Raw genomic sequence first — 23,860 nt, 5'->3', positions numbered from 1 at the left:
CTGGCTACTCAAATTGGTCTTTGCATCCAAAATGCCTCTCTTCTAAATGTGAGAAGAGAGTTCCTAGGTTGACACCTTAGTTTCAAATGCCAATGCATACTCGAATCCTAAACCAATGCAACTAGACATGGTTCAATTGTCTGAGGAGGAGTGTCTGCATAGACTCAGTAAGGACTGAGTATTGTGAAGCCAAAGAACTCTATGTGCGCACCTGCCCTCTCAAGGCGGGAAACTCTGGAGCCTTGGGTCGGTTGGAGAAATGACCCTGGGTCAGGACATGCTCTCTCCAACATTAACACTTCCTATGTCTCTATCATGTGGTGACATTCGGTTTACCGTGCAGGCCTTTCTGGACTCTCGCTCAGCCAGAAACTTTCTCCATCAGGCCTTGGTGACCCGATACTACATACCCAACATGCACCTAGAGCAGTCCATGGCGGTGCTGCCTGTCAATGGGAAGACGTCCTAGATTTTATACAGTAAGTTACTGGGTCCATGGATCTTCAAGTTGGAATTCTGCACACAGAGAAGATCCCATTCTATGTCCTGCCTGTATCTACAGTCCACTCATACTGGGACTGTCATAGCTGCGCTTGCACAGTCCCGTTCTTGACTGGAACTTGGGCCAGATTTTGCATTATGGTTCTGCCTGTAACTTGCTCTGTCTGGCCTCTACCTGTCTGGAGGTTCTACCTGCCTGAGCTCTGCCAGTTCCTCAGAATCTTCATAATCTTCCTACTGCCTATGTCAGTTACTCTGATGTTTTCAATAAAGAGGAACCTCAAACTCTGCCACCTCATCATCCCTATAATTGCCCTATTAACCTGGTACCAGGAACAACTTCCATGTAGCCGTGTCTACCCATTATCTCTGCATAAAACACAAGCCATGTCAGATTATATTAAATAAAATCTGGGGATGGGCTTAATTCAGAAGTTCTCTTCACTGGCAGGCACCTGGTTCTTCTTTGGCAAGAAAAAAGATGGGTCACTACAACCATGTATTGATTACTGTGGCTTAAATAAGATTATAGTGAAGAACAAGTGCAGTACCTTTTACCGATAATTCGAGAATTCTTTAACAGCCTCTGTTGAGCCAGAGTCTTCACTAAGTTGGATCCCAGAGAAACGTACAATCTCATCAGAATCCATGAGGGTGATGAGTGGAAGACCACCTTTAATACCTGAGATGGAAACTACGAATATCTTGTCATGCCCTTTGGTCTCAGTAATGCTCCTGCAGTTTTTCAAGAATTTTTTTATTACTTTTTTGTGTACTAGCTTACTTGGATGACATCCTGATTTTCTCATCTGACCTGTCTGTACATTGGAGACATGCACACATGGTTCCCCAGCACATAATTGACCCCCTGCCCATATTATTTCTGTTGCCCTTGTCCAGTTTTACACCTTGCAAACTGTTTGTCCCTGTGGTCAAGAGAAAACAGATCCTGATTTGGGGACATCATTCCACAGTTGTTAGTGATTCTGGCCTTCGCAATACAGTAAATCTGATCACTCAATATTACTGGTTGCCCACAATTTCCTAAGATATTTGTTGCCTATTCCATTTGTCCCAGAACAAAACTCCAAAACAAAAACCAGATGGTCTTCTGCACCTCTTGCCTGTGCCCAATGTTCCCTAGCATCAGATCGCCATGGATTTTATCACCAATCTGCCTTCCTCCTCTAAATGTACTGTAATCTGGGTTATAGCTGATTGATTCTCCAAAATGGCTAATTTTCTACTACTGCCTGGTCTCCCATCTGCCAGTCAAATTTCCAAGCTGCTCATGAAACACTTTTCCAGGTGACATGGGTTACCCTTGCACATTGTGTCTGATTGAGGGGTCCAGCTTACCTCAAAATTTTGGAGTACCATTGGCAAGCTGTTGGATGTCAAACTAGACTTTTCCTCTGCCTACCATCTGCAATCCAGTGGTCAACTGGAGCACATCAATCAGATACTGGTTAGCTGCCTGTGATACCTCAATTCTGCACATCATGATGACTGGGCTACTTTACTTCTTTGGGCAGAATTTTCTTATAATAACTATTCTAGCGAATCTTCTGGTTAGAGTCCTTTCTTTATAGTGTATGGTCATCAATTAAGGATCCCTGTTCCTGTGACTGTCACCTCTGGAGTTATGACAGCTGATTTGACCATCAATAATTTTTCCCAGATCTCAGATGAAACCAGTACTGCACTACTTTAGATTTTTGCTCGCATGAAGAAGTCTGTGGATCGCAACCTCAATTTTCTCCTGGAGATAACGTCTGGCTTTCCACAAAAAAACATCAGACTCAAGATACCCTTGTACAATCTGGCACCTTGGTTCATTGGTCACTTTGAGGTGCTGAAACAGTTGAATCCGGTCTCTTATAAGTTACACTCTCCAGCATCTTTACGTATACCAAATTCATTCCTCATGCCTCCCTCCTCAAGTCTGTGGTGTTTAATCGCTATTCCAGAGGTTCTGTTACTACTTCTGTTTGTACTGATGATTTGAAGTTAAGAATATTTTGAATATGAAGATAATCATGTGAATAACTTTATTCTATAAGAATATTATTCATAAGAATATTGATGCTCCTGCCATGATGAAGAAATTCAAGCATATGTCAAGACCAAATAAGAGTGGGTGAGGTGCCGCTGTTTACTCACCTGTCCCAGTTACCTGCCTCCTGTCTCTAAGTACTCTTTGACTTGCTTGCTGGCTTAGCCTGTCCTTCCTTTCCCATAGCCCATGTGTGTACTCTCCATGTGTGCGCAAGCATACCCTACTTCACACCAGCCTATGGCTGGTTACCTAGGGGTACTGAAGACACCTTTCCAGGGGGAAGGTGCCTAGGCAATAGGTGTTTCTAGCTTGCTAGTCACTGCATAAGATGCTGTTCCATTTGAGTGCCCGTGTACTGATCCCTGACTCATTCCTGACTTTAATTCTCTGCTGCCTGACCTTTGCCTGATTATCATATTGACCCTCTTCTGTCTACCCTGACCATTGACCTGTTTCAGAGATTCACACGTACTCTGCCTGCCCTGACCAGGCCTGTTACTGACTATGATTTTGACTGTCCCTTCGGTGCTACACATCGGAGTCTGCATGACCATAGACACGGAGACTACTTCAGTGAAGCAAAAATCCCTGTATAGGGATTAAAGGGTGAATACCTGGAAACTGCCAGGATAATGCCCTTAGGTTTAGCCCAAAGTTAAATTTGTTGGTTGGCACAGTGGTTCCACATCAACACAAACAATATGAAAATATATTATCCACAAAAACAAAGAGAAACCATTACCCTGAGCACATCTAATGCCAAATTTGTAGACATGATACTTCAACCAGCCAAAATATGGACAATCAATCTGTTGTCCAACGCTGATCCCCCTACAAACATTTATGTCCATGCTTAGTCAAAGATTACCTAATACACCAGGGAAAAGGAAAGGAAAAACACCCTTTCTATGACACCCAATTAAATGCATCATGATATTAGTACATTGTCTGCCATTTATTGGTTGTTTGAATGCAAGAATGTAACTAATAGATGGATGACATCAGGGTCCAAAAGTCAAAATCAGCTATTCCCTGTCTGACACATCTCATATCTATGGACTTTTTTTTGAAGGGAACATGCTGCAACACTATGAATGTGTATAAATGCCTTATAAGGATTCTGGAAACAAAAGTAATTTTATCTACCAGTTAGGCCTCATGCACACAACTGTAGTTTCGGTCCACATCTGATCTGCATTTTTTTGCGGATTGGATGCAGACCCAATCATTTCAATGGGGCTGCAAAAGATGTGTGTCTGTTCCATGGCCCCGCAAAAAAATAGAGCATGTCATATTCTTGTCTGTTTTGTGGACAAGAATAGGCATTTGAAACATTCTGCAGGACCTGCTGAAGGGAAAATGTGGGATGCAAGCGGACAGTATTCATGTTTTGTGGATCCGTGATTAGCGGACAAAAAATCAGTACCATGTACATGAGGCCTTATACTGTATATGGCTTATGCCATGCCCAATTCTCAAATCTTCCTGTGGACCCAATATATATCAGATTGATGGATTTTTATGAGAAGAAATTGTAATGAAGAAATTGTGGTTTAAAGAGGATCCGTCACCAGATTTCACAATACAACTGCATGCATTATTAATCAGAGCTGGTGAAGCTGGTGCACTTACTTCAAAACTCCATATCAGAATGGCTATATAATCATTTATCAAAAAGGACCTGCTTGATATTAAAATTAGCAATTTATGAGTCCAGCTAGATAGTGAGAGAGCTCATGAGTCCAAGTGTATTCATGAGCTGAACTCAATCTCTGTCCACCTAGCACAGGGAGCAGCAACCTCCGGCACTCCAGCTGTTCTGAAACTACAACTCCCAGAATCCTCCTTTCAGTTCTATGGGAGTTACAAGAACAGCTGAAAAGGCGTGCATGCTGGGAGTTGTAGTTTCACAGCAGCTCGAGACGGAACCCCATGATTAATGCCTAATTCCCTAGTAGGGTATTTGAAAATGGGTTTTTCAAACCAGACAGCCACTAAAGTGCCTGTATAATTTTCAGGTTATGCATGGGGAATACAGTCTATAACACTAACTGTCTCCTCATTTGTTTCATTAGGACACTTTATGGGTAAAAAGAGTCTTCAGGACACATACAGACTGAGTGAACAAGATTTGGAGGAATCAGCTATCTTCCCTCCACGCACTATGGACAGCATGAAAGCCATCTTACAAGAGCAACGCAGAGAGCTGTCACCCATTCAACTTCAGGGAGCACAGGTATATAGGACATAATATGAGTTTGCTCATTTAAAACACTAGCTAGCATGACCTATCCAAAGGATAGGCTATCAATATAAAAGTATTTTAATGTCAAAAATAGGCAGCTTAAAGGAGAACTCTGCTCTTGAATGGCATTTTACATTATTCCACAATTGGACTCTTCATAGGTTAAGTAACAACTTATATTGCTTGAAATTCCTAATTACATGATATTTTACTGTATTTTTCAGACACAAAAGTAGTGCTTGAAGGTTTGTGAACCCTTCAGAATTTTGTATATGTCTGCATAACTTTGACCTAAAATGACACCAGATTTTCACAAAAGTCCTAAGAACATATACAGATAACCAATATTAGCCTTAGCAAAAAATTTATCGAGGAAATAATCCAATATCACATGTCTGTGAGTGGCAAAAGTGTGTGAACCTTTGCTTTCAGTGTCTGGTGTAACCACTTTGTGCAGCAATAACTGCAGCTAAACATTAATTGTTGATGAGTCCTGCACAACAGCTTGGAGGAACACTGTTATTTTGGTGGGTTTCCACCCATGAACGGCTTGCTTCAGGTCCTTCACAACATTTCTATTGGATTAAGGCCAGGACTTTTATTTGGTCAATTCAAAACTTTAAATTTATTCTTTAACCCTTGTTTTCTTGAGATTCAGCTCACGGACAGATGCCATCCTGGCCCAGATGCAGCAAAGCAGGCCCAAACCATGATATTAACACCACCGTCTTCCATAGATAGGATGAGGTTTTTAACCTGGAATGTAGTGTTTTCCTTTCTCCAAACATAACACTTTAAACTAAAAGGTTGTATTTTGGTCTCATCCGTCAAAAATATTGTTGCCTTCTAGCTTGTCCAGATGATCTTTAACAAACTGCAGACAGACAACAATGTTCTTTTTGGAGAGCAGTGGCTTTCTCCCTGCAATTCTGCCATGCATACTGTACCATTGTTGGTCAGTGTCCTTCTGATAGTGGACTCACGAACATTAGGTAATGTGAGAAAGGCCTTAGTTGCTTAGAGGTTACTTTGGTTTCCTTTGTGACCTATTACAAGCCTTGTTTTTGGCATGATCTTTGCTGGTCGACAGCTCCTGGAGAGGGTGATAATGGTGTTAAATTTTCTCTATTTGTACACAATTAGTCTGACTATAGACTGGACGGGGGAAGGCGGGAGCAAACTCTTTAGAGATGGTTTTGTTACCTTTTCAGCCTGACAACATCAACAACTTTTCTTCTAAGGCCCTCAGAAATCTGCTTGGTTCATGTCATGATACACTTCCAACAGTAATGTGTTGTGAAGATCAAACTTTGATAGAACTCTTTTCTTTAAATAAAATAGGTCGCCCACTCACATCTGATTGTTATATCAGTGATTGGAAACAGCTGACTCTAATTTCACCTTTAAATTGTCTGCTAATCTTAAAGGTTCACATACTTTTGCCACTCACAGACATGTGATATTGGATCATTTTACTCAATAAATAAATGAACAAAGTTCTAATATTTTTTACTTATTTGTTTGATATGGTTATCTTTATCTACTTTTAGGGCTTGTGTGAAAATCTAATGTTGTTTTAGGTCAAATGCATAAGTATAGAAAACTCTGAAGGCTTCACAAACATTCAAGCACCACTGTATACTTTATACAGCTCATACACATGCACACACACTTAAACCAAACGTGCTTGTTTTCTGAATGTGGAGAGAGGAGAAAGCTGCTGCCAAGCACCTTTGGTTACAGCAAATCTGTAGGATAGGCTTGTTAAAATTCAACAGACCAATGCTTCTCCCCTCCTTTCCCCCTGACATTTGTCGCTGGGGAAATTTGGAATACCTCCATACACATGAGATCGTTGATTACTCAGATCACCAAATAGTCAAATTGGATCCTTTAGGGCCTAGGAAAGCTTCAGTGCTACACTTCTATATAGGCGTTTGATTGTTTTATGTCAATTATCTGCTGACTGCTAATACTGTCTTCTTTTTATTTTCCAGCGAATACTAAGGAAAATCCTGGAGCAGTATTTTAAAACGTCCCAGAAGTAGAGAAGATATTTATTTTCTTGTACATATAAGACATATATATATTTGTGCCTGAGATACGGAACTTACTTCAGACATTCCAAAGGCTATTATTTACAATAAAAAGAAAATACTAATGAAAATGGGAGTCTTTTCATTCAGAGCCTTTCCTTAATGTTAAGTGATACCAAGTAGTGACTTTCATGCTAAGCATATGTACAGTATATTTTCTGCCATTTTACACAATGTTCTAGCTAAGTAAATCTGCAAATAAAGGGCATTCTTTGCACAAAGTAGAACATCATTCTTTGTGTACTAATGCAATATTATGCTGTATTTCACATCTAAGCACTGGGTAAGGGGTAACATAAGAAATAAATCAATAATTAAACAATATATATCGTAATTAACCATGTGATATTAGGTAGACATTAGAATAGAAAAACTACCAAAGGCATTGTCTTTTTACTACAAGGACTGTGCCACATACCAACACCCCAGTTAATTCTGGTTGTCAGAAGTGGGGTGCAATCAACTCAGCAAAAGAGGACCTTGCACCTATCTCTCCTGACATGTCTGTTTAGTAGATAAATGTATTCATCAAGAAATGACACTTCTGGAACATCTTACCTGACAACCCTATATTGTTTTGTTCCTCTAATATATCCAAGTTTATGGATAACTTGACAACTGGGTGTTACCAGTTGGGGGGTGTCCCTACACTTTCTGCCACTCCCCAGTTGGTGCTAGCAGTAGCATACTGTGCCAATACATACCCCTTTGACAAGGGGAATGGTAAAACCAAGTTGGTCATGAATTCATAAATTTATAGTTGAAATAATAGACATGTCAGAAGAAGAGACAAATTCTTTCTTGTGGTCAGTATCTGATATTTCTTGTCCAGGACCTATAGGTGCCATCAGTGGACTGTGTTTTTCTAGCTAAAGTAATTTCATAGTCAGCAACCTGAAATTCAGTAGCTAGAATAGATGCTCCAGAATTATTATAAGGTAAATGCAAGTACTAAAACAGACATGCCAGGAGAAGTGACAAGTCCTCTTTAATGCTTAGGTCACAATCATCACATGACCACCATGGGTTGATGGATTCTTTCTTGCATTTAGTATCTCAAATATTTCTTGCCTAGGACCTATGGGTGCTGTCAATGGACTCTGTTTTTGTTGCTAAAGTAATTTCATAGTCAGGTACCTGAAACACGGAGCTAAGGAGTATAATGAGAACTGTAATTGTCACTCAACACATATATATAATGCTTTACAAATCCTGTACAACAGTGTATGAAGGCCGTATTTCTTCCTAGCCCAGAGCTGCCCATCAGCTACTAAATGTACAACACTATTCTCTCCTAGAAGCAATGCTCTTAGGGGAGAATACTTCTGCACATGAGAGTGCAATATTATCTTTAGGATGGATTTGTATAGAACTTGCTAAAAAAAAAAAAATTGTTGGCAAGTAGAGGTATCCTAAGGAACCATGCATAATGCCCAAAAGGATACTGTAATCGGGTGCTCCTTTAAAGGGGCTGTATTACATGGACAGACATGTATTACACAGTTACTATTAACAGCAATATCAGCCTCTTGATGGGGGGTCTCAAGAACTATACTCATGGCCATAAGCAGATCGCCCCAACAGATTTAATATTAAAGGGCTTGTCTGTGATAATCATTCAATAATTAACAATTACAAATATTTAATAAAAACAAAATATAAAAGAAACCTCCAGCATTAAAGTACTGTAGACAGTAATGCTGGTTAGTCTGATGGCACCATGCCTGACTGTTTACCCAGTATACATGCCCACAAAGAAAAAGTCATGGTCGTAGCTGCTCTGCTCACCAGCCCCTTTCTTTCCGTTCCCAGCATTCCGGATCCGCCACCCGCTATCTCGTCTAATCAGTGGGCCCAACCACTGGGGTAGCTCTTCACTACATGCACATTGCAACTTGCTGGGTTTCTGCTGCAGAGGCCTGGAGCTAATGTCTGCAATTGGCGATAATGAGGATTGTGAACATTTAACTTCTCGACATTTCAGAGGTAAAAATGTGGGATCCCTGCGCTCCCACACTGGTAACAGCTTCCTCTTGCGGAGATTAAGGAAGTTGCTCCTTTGTAATGATAGGCAGGAGTCTGCTGGAGTCTTCGATGCCTATCACAGGAATATTCCAATCCAGGCCTGCAGGTGGCTGCACTGTATTGGAGTATACTAAATTATTTATTGTCTAAAGGATCAAAATCCATTAGTAAATAAAAACAGCAATAAAAAAAATATATATATATAAAATACACGTATATACTGTATATAAAAATTAAATTCACTCTCTTTTCCTGAAATTTAAAATAATAAATAAATAAATAAATAAACAAACATCATAGGCATCACCGCATCTGAAAATGCCCATACTAATAAGATATAAAAATATTTAGCCTATACGGCGAACGGTGTAACAGAAAAAAAACATCAAAGTGGCCATTCACCATTTTTTCATTGCTTCACCTACCAAAATAATTTAACAAAAAGTTATCAAAATGTCATACACATGCCAAAATGGTATTAGTAAAAATTACAGATCACCCTGAAACAAAATGAGCCCTCACACAGCTTCATAGATATAACTATAAAAAAAACTTGGCGATAAAAATTAAAAAAATTATATTTTCCAAAGTTTTTTAAAACGCAAGAAAATATATAAATTGGTATCATTGTAATCGTACTGACCCATAGAATGATAGTAACAGGTCAGTTTTACGGCACAGGGAAACCGTAAAAACAAAACCCATAAAACTGTGACAAAAATTTGTTTTTTTCTTCCAATTGCAGCCACTTTAGAATTTCTTTCCAGCTTCCCACTACATCGTATGCAATATTAAATGGTGCCATAATAAAATACAAGTTGTCCTACATAAAAAAAAAGCCCTTACACGGCTAAGTAAACAGAAAAATAGAAACTTTATGACTCTGGAAAGGCAGGGAGTGAAAAATGAAAATGCAAAAATGAATTAAAGGGGTTTTCCCATCTCAGACAATGGGTGTATATTGCTAGGATATGCCCCCATTGTCTGATAGGTGCGGGTCAAATCGCTGGGACCCGCACCTACACCAAGAACAGAGCCCCGAAAGTTGTCTCAGATGGGAATACCCCTTGTGGGGATCCGCTCTGGTAGGCAGTGGTAGCGAGTGCAGTATAGAGGCAACACAGACCAGTCTTGGTGTAAAACACGATGCTTTGTTTATTCACACGGTGCATACAAGTGAAAGGCGGTGCAGTTCATAGGGAAGGTGGTCACACACAACAGCAAAATAATAGCTCAATCACAGCAATTCCCTGAATGGGCCCCAAACCTGCTGCAGGCTACTTGAGGCCTGTTTCCATCACATAAAGCGATACTATTTAAAGCCAGGAGTAATGTCACCTTTTTCTCCTTGGTGAAGTAAGTCCCTGGGTCCGGCTTCTAGCCACGGAACACGGATCCCTCCAGGCTTCAGCTGCGGTTTCCCGCACAGTCCTTTACATACCTCAGCACACAGCCCAGCTCACCTCCACCTCTCATTCTCACAGCCAGAGAACAAAAACCTCCACATTGCACACCACACCCTTGCTGCTGGTCGGGTTTTAACCCTTCCCTGCAAAACCTGGCCTGGACCGTGGGGAGACAGGCACCCACCCGCATCTCTGCCTGCTCCCAGTAAGAGCCGGCCCGGATCCGCTGTGTTAACAGCATAACCGCTGCAAAATGCACTTTTCCGGCTCTTACTCCACCGGGGCCAGGACCCCCGGTGGCACGTACCTCCCGTCTACCACCACCCCAGGTACTCTCCTACATATCCCCCCCCCTTTATTCAACCCTGAAGGGTTGCACACCCTGTTCAATCCTGAGAGGTTGGACACATGTACAGCAGTGTACCCGGGACAGGGCATCTGCATTCCCCTGTAAGCGGCCTGCCATGTGTTTGACACTGAACTTAAAATTCTGTAGCGACAAGAACCATCTGGTGACCCGGGCACTCCCCTCCTTGGCCTGGCTCATCCACTGGAGAGGGGAATGATTGGTCACCAGAAGGAACCTTCTCCCTAACAGATAGTACCTAAGGGACTCGAGGGCCTACTTAATGGCCAGGCATTCTCTCTCTATCACGCTGTACCTGGTTTCCGCTGGGGTGAGTTTGCGACTCAGGAAGACACCGGGGTGTTCCTCTCCACTGATTTCCTGAGAGAGTACTGCCCCTAGGCCTACTCCAGAGGCGTCCGTCTGAACGACAAATTCCCGTGTGAAGTCGGGTGTCACCAAAACCGGGGACCCACACAGAGCCGACTTCAAACGGGAGAACGCCTCTTCCGCCTGCTCATCCCAGCAAACCATCACCATCTTCCTCCCCTTTAAAAGTCTTGTCAACGGGGCCGCTACTGTGGCAAAGTTGGGGATAAAGCACATGTAATATCCTATCATCTCTAGGAACGAACGTACTTGCTTGGTGGCAAGAGGTCTGGGCCAGCTCTTCATCGCCTCAACCTTGTCTACCTGGGGTTTGACAACTCCCCGCCCAATCACGTATCCCAGGTACCAGACTTCTCTCAAACCTGATCGAACACTTTTTTGGGTTGGCCGTCAGTGAATCGACTACGGCCTGTACCTTGGGCAGAAGACTCTACCAGTCCTGGCTAAACACGATGATGTCGATGATGCCGAAGCATATAGACGATGGGGCCGTAGGATGACGTCCATCAATCGCTGGAAGGTGGCTGGAGCGGCATGTAGGCCAAAGGGCAAAACTTGGTACTGAAATAACCCCTCGGGGTGACAAAGGCCGCCTTCTCCTTTGCCGCCTCCATGAGAGGCACCTGCCAATATCCTTTTGTGAGGTCGAGGACCGAGAAAAAGCGAGCTTTCCCTAGCCGTTCTATGAGCTCGTCTACCCGGGGCATGGGATAGGCATCGAATTTCGACACTTCGTTGAGCTTTCTAAAGTCATTGCAGAAGCGCAGAGTACCGTCAGGTTTTGGGATGAGGACTATGGGGCTGGCCCACTCGCTCCTTGACTCCTTAATGACCCCTAACCTCAACATGGACCTTACTTCTTCTGAAATGGCCTGTCATCGGGCCTCCGGTACATGATACGACTTTAACCGTACCCTGATGCGGGGCTCGGTGACGATGTCATGTCGGATTACCGAAGTTCGACCAGGAAGCTCAGAGAACACGTTCCTATTTCGACTCACCAACTCTTTGGCTTCCTGAGCTTGTTTGGTCGACAGACCACCCGCTATCTTTACCGTGTAGGTGCCCTCTGGGACCTCGGGTGGGGCCAGGATCTTCCCCGAAGACAAGACAGTGCTTGGGCCGTCCTCAACGAGACACTCCCTATCTCTCCATGATTTCAGTAAATTTACATGATATACCTGTTCTGGCTTCCGCCGACCTGGCTGGGATATCCTGTAATTCACTGACCCTACCTTCTCTTTCACCTCGTAGGGACCTTGCCACCGTGCCAAAAACTTACTGTCAATGCTAGGGACTAGCACTAGTACCCGGTCACCCGGGTTAAATGTCCGGACCTGGGCACTCCGGCTGTATACCCGGCTCTGTGCCAGTTGGGCGGCCTCCATGTGTTCCTGGACGATTGGTAGGACTGTCTCTATATGGTCCTGCATCTTTTCTATATGCTCTTTAATACTCTTGTGTGGGGTGGGCTGTTGCTCCCATGCCTCTTTAGCGATGTCCAGCAACCCTCTTGAACGTCGACCGTATAATAGCTCGAAGGGGAATCCCGTAGATGCCTGGGGCACTTCTCGCACTGCGAACAATACGTACGGCAGCAACAGGTCCCAATCCTTTCCGTCTTTGGCTACGGTTCTTTTGAGGATAGTTTTTAAGGTTTTGTTAAAGCGCACTACCAGTCCGTTGGTTTGAGGATGGTATACGGACGTGTGTAACCGTTTAACCCCTAAAAGCTTACAGAGTTCCCTCCTCACCTTAGACATGAAGGGGGTCCCCTGGTCGGTCAGGATCTCTTTCGGAATCCCCACCCTTGCGAACATACCCATGAGTTCTTTAGCTATGAGCTTAGCCGAAGTATGACGTAGTGGGATCGCTTCAGGATATTTGGTGGCATAGTCTAGGACCACCAAGATATGCTGGTGCCCTCTGGCCGACTTGTTTATGGGGCCTACCAGATCCATCCCTATTATTTCGAAGGGGACCTCGATGATGGGCATGGGTACTAGGGGACTGCGATAGTGGAGCTGGGGGCTTGTAATCTGACACACTGGACAGGATTGGCAAAACCTTTTGACCTCCTCATAAACCCCGAGCCAATAGAATCTTTGCAGAATCCGCTCTGTTTTTTTTTTTACGCCCAAATGTCCTCCCAGCACGTGGGAGTGGGCCAAGTCCAGTACCATACGGCGGTATGGCTGGGGTACCACCAGCTGCTCCACTACCTCCTCCTGCACCTTGTCCACCCTGTACAGCAGGTCCTGGTTAAATGGGTTAAATGCCAGATGGGGAAACACCGAGTCGGCCCCTGGGTGCTGAGCCACCCCATTTACCCCTGTCACCCCTTCCCTCACCCGCAATAATGTCGGATCCTGGAGCTGGGCGGTCCCGAACGTGTCACGGGATACCTCCAGGTCCAGGATGGACGGGGTTTCCACGGATTCGCCTGCCAACACCTCTAGGGGAAACCTATCGGGATGACACTCTACAGATGATGTGGTGACCCTTACGGCTGGTATCCCCGCATCGGGATCTTCGGGCACTGGGCCCGATCGTCGTCTGTCCCTAAGGGAAGGCATATCGCTCTTCCATAGAGTCCAGAACAAAGGAAAATCCCTTCCCAGTATGGCGGCATAAGGGATTTGGCGTCCCACTCCGACGACATGCTGCACCTCTTGGCCCAACACGGACATGGTAACCCTGGCAGTGGGGTACTCCCAGCGGTCCCCATGGATACAAACAATGGACAGGGTTTGCTTATCTGGGAGCTTCTCAGACACTAAGGACTTATGCACGAGGGTCACCAGGCTCCCAGAGTCCAGCAAAGCATTAGGCCCCTTTCACACGGGCGAGATTTCCGCGCGGGTGCGATGCGTGAGGTGAACTGGACCCATTCATTTCTATGGGGCTGTGCACATGAGCGGTGATTTTCACGCATCACTTGTGGGTTGCATGAAAATGGCAGCATGCTCCTCTTTGTGCATTTTGCACGCAACGCAGGCCCCATAGAAGTGAATGGGGCTGCGTGAAAATCGCAAGCAAGTGCGGATGCGGTGCGATTTTCACACACGGTTGCTAGGAGACGATCGGGAAGGGGACCCGATTATTATTATTTTCCCTTATAACATGGTTATAAGGGAAAATAATAGCATTCATAATACAGAATGTATAGTACAATAGGGCTGGAGGGGTTAAAAAAAATTTTTCATAATAATTTAACTCACCTTAATCCACTTGATTGCACAGCCCGGCTTCTCTTCTGTCTTCATCTATGCTGTGCACAGGAAAAGGACCTGTAGTGATGTCACTGCGGTCATCACATGGTCCGTCACATGATCCATCACCATGGTGATGGATCATGTGATGGACCATGTGATGAGCGCAGTGACGTCATCAAAGGTCCTATTCCTCAAAGAAGAAGACAGAAGAGATGCCGGCTGCGCGAACAAGTGGATTAAGGTGAGTTAAATTTTTTATTTTTATTTTTTAACCCCTCCAGCCCTATTGTACTATGCATTCTGTATTCAGAATGCTATTATTTTCCCTTATAACCATGTTATAAGGGAAAATACTGTAATACAATCTACACAACCTTGAACCCAAACCTGAACTTCTGTGAAGAAGTTCGGGTCTGGGTACCACATTCAGTTTTTTATCACGCGCGTGCAAGCCTCAGAGTCCACCAGTTTATGTGGCAGTAGTTGGTAGGCTAGTAGTTCCGACAAGCCGGCGGTCAGCTATTGGGCAAAAGGGTTATCCGGGGTCATCAACTTTTTACGTTCGAACATTTGGGCCACAGAAACCTGCCTTTTGCCAGATGAACGCGACGACGGCACAGTGGAAGGTGAAGGACAAATGGGAGGAGAGAAGGAGAAGAGGCAGGACATGGAGCGCCGGGAGTGTGGCTTTGTGGGCTCTGATGGTGTTGCTCCCACTGGGCTCGGTGATGGGAAGCCAGGTGCCTTCTTAAGGCGGTCGTCCCTAGGTGAGTGTTGGGCTTACCTCTACTTATGCGTTGACAGCACAGGCTGCAGATGGCAACACTATTATCAGCAGCTGACAGGTTAAAAAAAGCCCACACTGAGGAGCCATGTGCCGGCGTCCTGGGAGCGCCAGATGTGACCATGCATGGTGGATGGCTCGCTCCAGATACATTTGCAGTCTGCTTTTTGCCTCCTATGCACTGTGAGTTCTGCCTGCTTCTCCTCCTTCTCCTCCTCCTTCTGCTGCTCCGTTTCTGTCTCTGAACTCCCCTCCTCTTCCTCTCTTGTGGGCACCCAGGTGACGTCCATCGGCACGTCATCATCGTCACCTTCACCACCACTGACATTAGAGATCTCGAAGTAGGAAGCAACAGCTGGGACCACCCTCCTTGGGCTGATCTGAGTACTGTCGCCAGACCGCTGGCTGGCGGCCGTTGCTACCTCCTCTTCCTGATCCGATGCCAAGAATGGCTGCGCATCGGTAAGGTCTGGGAATGGATGGGAAAATAATTCCTCTGACTCGAGTGGAGGGGCTATGGTGTGGTGGTGGTGGTGTCTATGGGGGTTCACACAGCAGAGAGTGAGGAGGGTGCTGACACAGAAGATGAGGAGGGTTCAGAAGCAGAAGGCTGAGTGAGCAACTCAACCAACTCTGGTGTGTCCTTTGAAGTAATCGCACGCACCTTCTCCAACTTCAGCCCCAGTGCCTCTCACCAGCCCCCAGTGCCTCTCCATCGGCCCCCAGTGCATCTACATCAGCCCCCAGTGCCTCTCCATTGGGCCCCAGTGCCTCTCCATCAGCCCCAGTGCCTCTCCATCAGCCCCCAGTACCATTAGGCCCCTAGTGCCTCTCACCAGCCCCCAGTACCCTCTCCATCAGCCCCCAGTGCGCCCTCCCCAGTATTTAAATCATTGATGGGCAGTGCGCCCTTCCCCCCCCCTCCCCGGTAATCATTGGTGGGCAGTGTAACATACATAGTATATAAGACATTTGTCCATCCAGTTCGGCCTGTTATCCTGTTATTCGGGTTAAAGAGGCAAATTTCTATTATCGTAAAAAGCAAAATGGAGACTACATTAGCCACTCTTGGCTAACCTTGAAGGTGATAAATCAGGAAATTAATGTATTTTTCTGCAGCATATGTAGTGTCCTACTAGGTAAATGTGGGCACTACACAAGGGTCAATTGGGCCACGTTGTTCTCCACCTCCTGTGGAACAGTGGCATTGTATTTTACATTACATTTTAATGTATATTGCTATGTTTTATGTGTATTTTCCCTGCTTTATCTGTGTATCAGGCCTGTTAGGGTGCAGTTCCTCCTCCTAGACAGTAGAGGGAGCTAGAGAACCCCTAATATATATAGTCAGGTCCTGTTCAGGGAAAGGTGTGTAGAGTCAGTTCTGAGTGGGCACTTTAGCCAGGCAGGAGCTGAAGGCCAGGTTCTGACATGCAGCTAGACAGTCCAGGCTTCTAGTTGCCCCACCAGGAGAAGGGTCTGCCTCCTGAGAGAAACCAAGTTCCCATAACAGAGCAGAGCCAGTATTCCAGACAGACAAGAGAGCTGAAGGGCAGAAGGATTTATTTGAAAGCAAGGACATATACCTGAGGAAGTTTCCCTAACCAAGGATAAAGCCAATAATAGGGCGTACGGGCCTTGGGATAAAGACAGACAGGATTTCTGAGGAAAAGTGCAGCCTGATCTGTAAGTGTGTTAACCCTCTGAGTATCTTGCAAGAACATTGTGCCTGCCATTTGTATAAGCCTGCTTGTGACTGCTGCTGACCTATGAAACTGAACAAAAGACTGTAAATAGTTGATTGTTTCCAGTAAAAGGAAGTTTTGGTTCGCTACAACATCGTGTTCCTCAATTATTTCCTATTATAAATCGGTGTGTCACCGTTACCGGCACTGGCGTCACGAACTTAAAGGGACCTTGCCACCGGCACGTTAAACTTGCAACACCCAGGGCACCTCACCTACCACCGGCCTGGTCCCTATACATTGAGAGTGCCCCAGAGGACTCCTGTGCCAGCCTCTCCATCACTGCTGTACGCCTGCCCAGGGTCTTTCATAAACTGTGAGTAACCAAGAGCAACCCTCGTTTGCCTATTAACCGTGACCTCACCATCCCAATACCCTGCAGGGCTGCGTACTGCATATATGCATTGTTTTTGCATTGTTTTTTCAAACACTATTCCAAAATTTGTTAAGTGGCTGTACAAATTTCAGACCCTGCCAGCAGCACTGGGTTCACACCCGTTGGTTCGTGACATCAAGACCATTTTAACAGCAAATGTATTTCTTCCCATTTTTTATGTGATTGGACCAGTTTCAAAATATTTACAGACTAGTGGCCTTGACTACATGGTAGCTTGGACAATGATTGAGAATGCCATTGATTATCCTAAGAAAATTGAGTTTGAACAGATTAAAGAAAATGCTACACATTTTGCATTAAAAATGAATTCTGTAATATCCAACAGTGAAATTATTTCCTTCCCGGAGATTTAAACTGAGATTCCAGTGAGAAGGATTGCCAGATAAAAGAGAATTACAGGTAAGCGGTTAGCAGTTGATGAACATCAAATGATGAAACAGAACTTTTTCGTATGGAAATATACAAGCCAATTTTTGATCAGATTTTGGCAAGTCTCACAGAGAGGTTTTAAGTAAGTAAACAGTTATTGATATCTAGTTTTTGCATCCTTGATTTTTTTTAAATATTCTAAATTATTTAAAACTGCTCAAAGAGGGCACTTTAAACAGATTTCAGAACTGGCAAAAGTGAATGAAGAGTCTCTTGTTAATGAGCTTGTAAGTTTTGCCAACCTCTTCCCTAAGCTGACAGGATACTTGGATGAACCAGAAAGTACAAAAGTACTTTCAGAAGGAGATGGTGGGAATGAAGATGATTGGGGCGTACTTGAAGATATAGAGGATGGCAAAACAAAATGCAAGTCATGTAAAAATTGCTTCCTCTGCTGTCACGAATTACTTTTGAAGTACAATCTTTATTCAGCTGCTTATGAGAATCTGCCTGTGACATATGAGCATTTACTGACTATCTTTCACATAAGTGGCATGTGAAAGAGCATTCAGCAAACTGAAACTCCTAAAGACAAGACTTCGGGTTACAATGGGACAAGTTCTGCTTAAAGCACTTATGATCATACCTGTAGAGCGAGATCTTTTGAAAGTAGTTTAGTTTCAGGATGTTCTAGAAATTGTCCGTAAAAGATTACCACTGATAAGATCTTTGTTAAGTGTTTGAGCAATCTTCATTATTGTAATTTGGCTGTATTTTGTGTTTCATTTTGTTTCAGGATAGAGCCGAGCTGCACTTTTCCAATGCTTTCTGCTCCAAGAAAATACAGTAACGTTTTAAAGGGAACCTGTCACCTCAAAAATGCATCTACATCCACCAGCAGTACCTCATAGTAGCCCGCAGACTGTTAATAATCATATGTTTCACCCTGGTACACCCTGACCAGACGGGCTTTATTCCGGGTCGCCAAATACAGACGAGTGTATATAGGGTCTATTTGAATTTGTCTGTTGGGGGCGGTGTGGACCACTCCGTCCTGTCATTAGACAGCGCTAAGGCATTTGACAGGATGGAGTGGTCTTTTTTGTGGGCTACAATGTCTTATTTTGGCCTTGGGAAACTTTTTTTGGAAATGACTCAAATGCTATATGAACAGCCGGTTGCATATATTAATATCAATGGTATTAGTACTTCTCCTGTTATGATGCGGAGAGGGATGAGACAGGGCTGTCCCCTGTCTCCCCTCCTCTTCGCTCTTTTTATAGAACCGCTGGCTTGTCGGATCCGCTTAGATAATTGTATAGATGGCTTTGGGGTCATGGGAGTGAGCGATAAAATAAGTCTATACGCAGACGATGTGATTTTGTTTCTGGACCAGAGTTGGAAAATCCTTCCGTATGTAATAGAGTTAATAGAATATTATGGTAAATTGTCAGGCTATATGATTAACTGGTCAAAGTCATCGCTCCTCCCGCTGAACCGGAAAGCCGTGGTTGTAGGGAGCCGAGTCCGTGTTTTGGCTCCTAATGATACCGTAGACTACTTGGGGGTTAAGATCGGGGTTCCAATTAGTAGGTTTTATGAGCTCAATCTGGCCCCAGTTTTGGAGAAAGTTAGGACCAAGGTTGGCGCTTGGCGCAAATTGATATTGGCACAGATAGATCGAATTGCACTGATCAGGATGATTATTTTGCCTATGGTTCTGTTCCCGATGTGTGCTTCTCCTATTTAGATTGATGATATCTTCTTTCATAGATTGGAGACCTTAATTAATGACCTAATTTGGGGCAGGAAGAGAATGCGTATAAAGCAGAGATATCTATGGTTATCGGAGAAAGAAGGTGGGTTGTCACTACCTTTTTTTCAAGGTTATTTTTTCTGTGCACAGATTCAGCGGTGTTGTAATTGGAAAGAGAGTTTACTTTCACGGTATTTGAATAAAAATTTTAATAAGCCAATAGAGAATATATTTGCATGTTTGGAAACGGGGTTTATGGGAATGAGGAATTCCTTGCTGATCCCTTTCTCAATACAGAGGGTGTGGAATAGGCTGAAGGAGTTTCTTAAAGTCCCCGTTGTGGGGGAATGGGGACTGGAGGAATTTTTCAAAATTACTGATTTTGGTTATTGGGCACGTAATGGCATCAATAGGGTGTCTCACCTATTTTACTTAGGTCGTTTTAAATCACTTTCGGAATTTGTGTTAACTGATACTTCACCATTAGATTTATTTATGTATGCACGTTTGAAACATATATTTGAAGCCTCTAGGAATAGGGGCCGTATTTTTCCATGAGAGAATATATTTTTTGATTATTGTGACGCTCAGAAGGATGAGAGGGTGAAATTATCTAGATTATATGCTAAACTTCGTATGGCACTGGCAACTGTAACACCCTTTAAAAGCCCAAGTAAATCGGAGCAAGAGCTGAATTGCCCTCCTTTACAGTGGCCCACTATCTATAGGAACGTGAGAAAGGCGACAGTTTCCAGTGCTCATAGACTAATTCAATTTAAGATCCTTCATAGACTGTACTATACGCCCAAAATCCAAGGGAAATTCCCCCAAAATAGGGATCGGGACTGTTGCTGCCCTAAATGTGGATATGTGAATGCGAACTATGTTCATATGCTTTGGAGCTGCAGCAAAATAAGGAAATATTGGGATGAGGTGTTCTCTGCCCTACAAAAGGAATCCTCAATGAATTAGAACCCGGGGATCTTGATAGTGATCTTTGGAGACTATGGTTCAGAAACGGAAGTTCCTCCCCAGGTTAGACGGATCTGGATGAGAGGATTGATGGTAGCAAAAGCTATATTGGTCAGGCACTGGGGCTCTGTCTCCCAGCCCTCGTCAAGGGAGTGGGGTCTATATTTTCAACAAATTAAAATATATGAGGATATTGAAAGGAAGCGAGGAGTTGCATGCAGAGCCACGTAGAAATAATTAATATATTTGTTGTATGCCGTACTTGATTGCATTGAGGGGAACGACAGCCAATGGGGGGGGGAGGGTTATAAGGATGTCTATGTTTCCTATATTATATGCACGGTTGTGATGGACATGTGATATATTGCTATATTATACAGTTGCAAGAAAAAGTATGTGAACCCTTTGGAATTATATGGATTTCTGCACAAATTGGTCATAAAATGTGATCTGATCTTCATCTAAGTCACAACAATAGACGATCACAGTCTGCTTAAACTAATAACACACAAAGAATTAAATCTTACCATGTTTATATTGAACATACCATGTAAACATTCACAGTGCAGGTGGAAAAAGTATGTGAACACTTGGATTTAATAACTGGTTGAACCTCCTTTGGCAGCAATAACTTCAACCAAACGTTTCCTGTAGTTGCAGATAAGACATGCACAACGGTCAGGAGTAATTCTTGACCATTCCTCTTTACAGAACTGTTTCAGTTCAGCAATATTCTTGGGATGTCTGGTGTGAATCGCTTTCTTGAGGTCATGCCACAGCATCTCAATCAGGTTGAGGTCAGGACTCTGACTGGGCCACTCCAGAAGGCGTATTTTCTTCTGTTTAAGCCATTCTGTTGTTGATTTACTTCTATGCTTTGGGTCTTTGTCCTGTTGCAACACCCATCTTCTGTTGAGTTTCAGCTGTGGACAGATAGCCTTAAGTTCTCCTGCAAAATATATTGATAAACTTGGGAGTTCATTTTTCCGTCGATGATAGCAATCCGTCCAGGCCCTGACGCAGCAAAGCAGCCCCAAACCATTATGCACCCACCACCATACTTCACAGTTGGGATGAGGTTTTGATGTTGGTGTGCTGTGCCTCTTTTTCTCCACACATAGTGTTGTGTGTTTCTTCCAAACAACTCAACTTTGGTTTCATCTGTCCACAGAATATTTTGCCAGTACTGCTGTGGAACATCCAGGTGCTCTTGTGCAAACTGTAAATGTGCAGCAATGTTTTTTTTTTGGACAGCAGTGGCTTCCTCTGTGGTATCCTCCCATTAAATCCATTCTTGTGTAGTGTTTTACGTATTGTAGATTCGCTAACAGGGATGTTAGCATATGCCAGAGACTTTTGTAAGTCTTTAGCTGACACTCTAGGATTCTTCTTCACCTCATTGAGCAGTCTGCGCTGTGCTCTTGCAGTCATCTTTACAGGATGGCCACTACTAGGGAGAGTAGCAGCAGTGCTGAACTTTCTCTATTTATAGACAATTTGTCTTACCGTGGACTAATGAACAGCAAGGCTTTTGGAGATACTTTTATAACCCTTTCCAGCTTTATGCAAGTCAACAATTCTTAATCGTAGGTCTTCTGAGAGCTCTTTTGTGCGAGGCATCATTCACATCAGGCAATGCTTCTTGTGAAAAGCAAACCCAGAACTGGTGTGTGTTTTTTTTAGGGCAGGGCAGCTGTAACCAACACCTCCAATCTCATCTCACTGATTGGACTCCAGTTGGCTGACACCTCACTCCAATTAGCTCTTGGAGATGTCATTAGTCTAGGGGTTCACATACTTTTTCCACCTGCACTGTGAATGTTTACATGGTGTGTTCAATAAAAACATGGTAACATGTAATTCTTTGTGTGCTATTAGTTTAAGCAGACTGTAATTGTCTATTGTTGTGACTTAGATGAAGATCAGATCACATTTTATGACCAATTTGTGCAGAAATCCATATAATTCCAAAGGGTTCACATACTTATTCTTGCAACTGTATATATTAATGTGATTGATATTGGTATATGTACTAATTTTATTTTTGAAAAAAAATAAAATAAAATAAAATCAGATGTTTCAACCTGTTGTCCGATGCTGCTTAAGTTAAAAAAACACAGTTTTATTCTCCATTAGCGCTATAGTGCCGGCCAGCTTGAAGTCAAGGGGGCAGCGGCCTCCATGCTTCAAGTCAAGGTAACCACGCCCCCTAACCGTCCCCTCTTGCCTGAAAGTGACAGCCTGCAGTGTGGCCGCGATTCCCCAAGTCTCGCGCGTGCGTTCTTTAAACTTACGCAGCATCGGACAACAGGATGAAATATATTAGATTATTAACAGTCTGCGGGCTACTATGAGGTACTGCTGGCGGGTGTAGATGCATTTTTGAGGTGACAGGTTCCCTTTAATATGTTCTTGTGTTGTAAAGGTATTTTACCCACTTAATTACGAACTGATTGGTTCTGTCCCCCTTTAATAAATCACCTTCTGTATTCTTTGTAATGTAGTGAGAAGGCCACATTCCTGAGTGCTTATCTCAGAGACATACGTGCTGCACACTGGACATCCTCAGGAGGAGGGGCTGAAAGGTATAAACTTTGCTGCTGGCAGACAATTAACTGGAACTCCACTGATGAACACCATCCAAGTAGGATGTTGTGATTGAAACACTCTCCCTATGTCTTATATCACCATGGGGTGTCAGCCATGTGCTATGACATGGCGACCGGAGTCCCCCCTCATACTGTATTGTGCAAGCCATGTGATTATTATTTATTCTCTATGTGATTTGTCTGTTTTACCTTATATTTAACCACTTCCCGACACATGACGCAATAGTACGTCATGGCGGCAAGTGACTTGCAGCATTTTGACGTACTATTACGTCATGGTCATCGGGCGATCACTGCAGGGGCCCGGCAGTCCCTGATAGCCGGGCCCCTGCTGTATCCGCCGGCGTCACTGTAAAAGACGATGCTGGCGGATTAACCCCTTCTATGCCTCTATGCCTCGATCAGCGCTGACCGCGGCATAGAAAGTATTTGCGTCATGTGAGGGAGCCCATTGGGTCCCCGGGCTGCTGTGGTGGGGACCCGATGGGTGAAAAGGCAGCCCAGGAGGACGAACAGGGCAGATTGTTGTGGGGCTGTGGTAATGTAGCAGACAGCTGCTACTTATTAGCCACATCCCCCACCCGTCTGCCCTCCTATCTCCACTATCACTTTGCTCCATTACCACTCACAGCTGATATCTTATAAGCTGTATGTAAGATCCTAACTAATTTCAGCCAGACTGGTCAGGAGGGCTGAGAGAGCTCTTTAGCTAACTGCACTGAACCTCTGATGTATCCCATCCCAGCCGTGTTATGAGGACGGACTTTGTCTGTGCTACCAGCAGAGCCGCCATTTTATTTCTCCTGATCCTTGTCCCCTAGAGAAAACAAGACATTATAAATAATGAAAGCTATTTAGGAAAAAGTTTATAATGAAGTCATATTTATGTATTTTCAGTAATTGTATTTTCTTAAATCCCGGAGAACCCCTTTAAGGATGGGTCGC

At 43.9% G+C, this 23,860-nt stretch overlaps 1 protein-coding gene and 1 long non-coding RNA gene across 2 annotated transcripts in view; one reads left to right on the top strand and one right to left on the bottom strand.

Annotated features, from left to right (window-relative positions):
- LOC120985597 (bombesin-like) overlaps positions 1-6,965 on the top strand; it is a 35,520-nt gene extending 28,555 nt beyond the window's left edge. The window contains exons 2-3 of the mRNA XM_040413622.1: positions 4,636-4,796; positions 6,803-6,965. Of these exons, the coding sequence (XP_040269556.1) occupies positions 4,636-4,796; positions 6,803-6,853 (212 nt within the window). The 3' untranslated portion in view covers positions 6,854-6,965. The remainder of the gene's footprint in view (positions 1-4,635; positions 4,797-6,802) is intronic.
- LOC120985598 overlaps positions 1-23,860 on the bottom strand; it is a 241,685-nt gene that overhangs the window by 97,936 nt on the left and 119,889 nt on the right. The window lies entirely within an intron of this gene.

The sequence above is a fragment of the Bufo bufo genome, chromosome 1 (genome assembly GCF_905171765.1).
Source record: "Bufo bufo chromosome 1, aBufBuf1.1, whole genome shotgun sequence".
Classification (NCBI taxonomy): Eukaryota; Metazoa; Chordata; class Amphibia; order Anura; family Bufonidae; genus Bufo; species Bufo bufo.
The sequence above is the reverse complement of the archived record's forward strand: the minus strand, read 5'-3'. Positions and strand labels throughout refer to the sequence as shown.